At 38.8% G+C, this 2,113-nt stretch overlaps 1 protein-coding gene across 1 annotated transcript; it reads left to right on the forward strand.

Moving 5' to 3' along the window:
• The first annotated feature begins 320 nt into the window (after nt 1-320).
• On the forward strand, nt 321-1,508 carry LOC119650801. The gene has a single exon (XM_038053940.1). The coding sequence runs from the start codon at nt 321-323 to the stop codon at nt 1,506-1,508; it is 1,188 nt and encodes a 395-aa protein (XP_037909868.1).
• The last annotated feature ends 605 nt before the right edge of the window (nt 1,509-2,113 follow it).

Below are 2,113 nucleotides of genomic sequence, written 5' to 3' on the forward strand. Positions count from 1 at the left end.
CCTTATTTATATCAAAGCTTTTTAGCTCTACCTCCCTCCCTCCGTCACACCGCCATCACACGGGGTAAAACTACACAGGATTATATAACGCAAAAAATCAGACAACCAAAATAGAGCGATTGCTTAGGAAAGATAGTATCGATCAAAAGTACAAAAAATTGGACAAATTCAATCTAGTTGCCTACAATGCACACTTGAGGCTAGCAAAAGACCTAACAATGGAAGGAACGCAGATAGAACCCAAGATATTTAAACTGGATAGAGCTTTCGAAGGCGAAAAGGGGCGAAAACGGGATTTGCTCAACAAAAAATTATACAGAATGAAGATAAAGTCACCACCCATGAGACAAGCCTCCCCCCTAGAGGTTCAACAAATACCAAACTTTGTCTTCAACAAATCGTCGCAAACATTTACAACACGCGAGCTGAAAGTACTCAATAACGGACTCAATTTCGCGATCGATACTAAGCCCCAAATTGAAGACGTGGTCATCGACGTAGAAGGAGCCATTCGGCATCTAGACTCCGAATCAAAGGAAATCGTTCGTAAAGAAGTGGGGGACATTCTAAATAAGAGAACAAGAAGTGGAAAAACATATCGATATGACCCGATAGTTAAGAAATTAAGAGAAAAGGATGTTTTCTACACGAAAGCCGACAAAGGAAACGCGGTTGTAATAATAGATAAGAACGAATGCAACAGTGCCCTAGAAGAAAAACTGAAAAATGGAAATTTCTTTAAGTTGAGAAACAATCCCCTCCCTGAATCCATAAAAAGGGTAGAAAAGGCACTCAACGAAAGTAGGAAAATACTAGGAAACATTACAGACTTGAGGATGCCAAATCCGTCTTTACCGAGAATGAGGATCCAGCCAAAAATCCAAAAGCAAGGTAATGAGACACGAGAGATCATAGCGGACACTAACTCTCCAACCTATAAAATCGCAAAGTGGCTTATGAAAGAAATAAGCACCAACGGAAATTATCACAGCAAGTATTCAGTGAAAAATAGCATAGAGCTAGTGGAGAAACCTGTTGGACACAAAAACCTAGAGAAAAGCGATTGTCTGGTATCATTCGATATAAAAGCCTTATATCCGAGCATACCAACCAAAGAAGCCATTTGGAAACTCGAGGATTGGCTAACGGAACAATGCATGGAAATGAACGGGAGGAAAAAGGCAAAAGTCTACACAAAATTAACAGCTCTCTGCATGAATGAGAAATACTTTGTCTGCAGAGACCAATTCTACAAAACCACCTCAGGAACTGCAATGGGGAACCCGTTATCCCCCTTGATAAGCGAAATCTTCATGAAAAGCATGAAAAAAGAAATCGAAAAACGGGGCATCATTCCAAAATTTTGGGCACGTTATATAGACGACATATTGGTTATAATCCCAAATGAAGACATCGAGAAAACACTGGAAGCAATAAATAACATATACCGAAACATAACTTTCACAATGGAAAAGGAAGATTACCAATGGATAGCGTTTTGGACCTAGCAATAATAAGAAACAACAATAAACTCGACTTTGACAGTTTGACATACAGAAAGAAAACTCACACACAGCGAACCATACCAAGGGCATCGAAACACACATATGGGCAGAAAATGGCGGCTTACTACAGTATGATACATCGGCTGCTAGTGACACCATTGACAGAAGAGTGTTCAAAGAAGAAATAACTTCTATAAAATACAGAAAGGTGAAAAATGGATATAGTAGGGAGGAATTAGACAGAATATTACGTAAAAAGCAAAATAGAATAAATAGGGACCAACTCACAACACTCTACAAACAACAAAAAAGGGATAATGCTCCTATCAGAGCGAGCATTACATTTTTATTGTTAACTGACAAAATAAGGAATACACTCTCAAAACACAAAATTGAAACAGTAAGCACAAGCGCTAACAGAGAACTAAGGACTAAGCTCGGGTCAACCAAAGACAAATTGAAAAAAGAAGAGATAAGTGGAATCTATAAGGTCAACTGTCCATAATGTGAAAAAGTATAAATTTGGCAGACTAAAAGACTAGTGACCACTAGATTCGAGGAACATCTAAGGGAGCACAACAAACGAAAAAGCGACGATCCTCGAAACA

The sequence above is a fragment of the Hermetia illucens genome, chromosome 3, assembly GCF_905115235.1.
Source record: "Hermetia illucens chromosome 3, iHerIll2.2.curated.20191125, whole genome shotgun sequence".
Classification (NCBI taxonomy): Eukaryota; Metazoa; Arthropoda; class Insecta; order Diptera; family Stratiomyidae; genus Hermetia; species Hermetia illucens.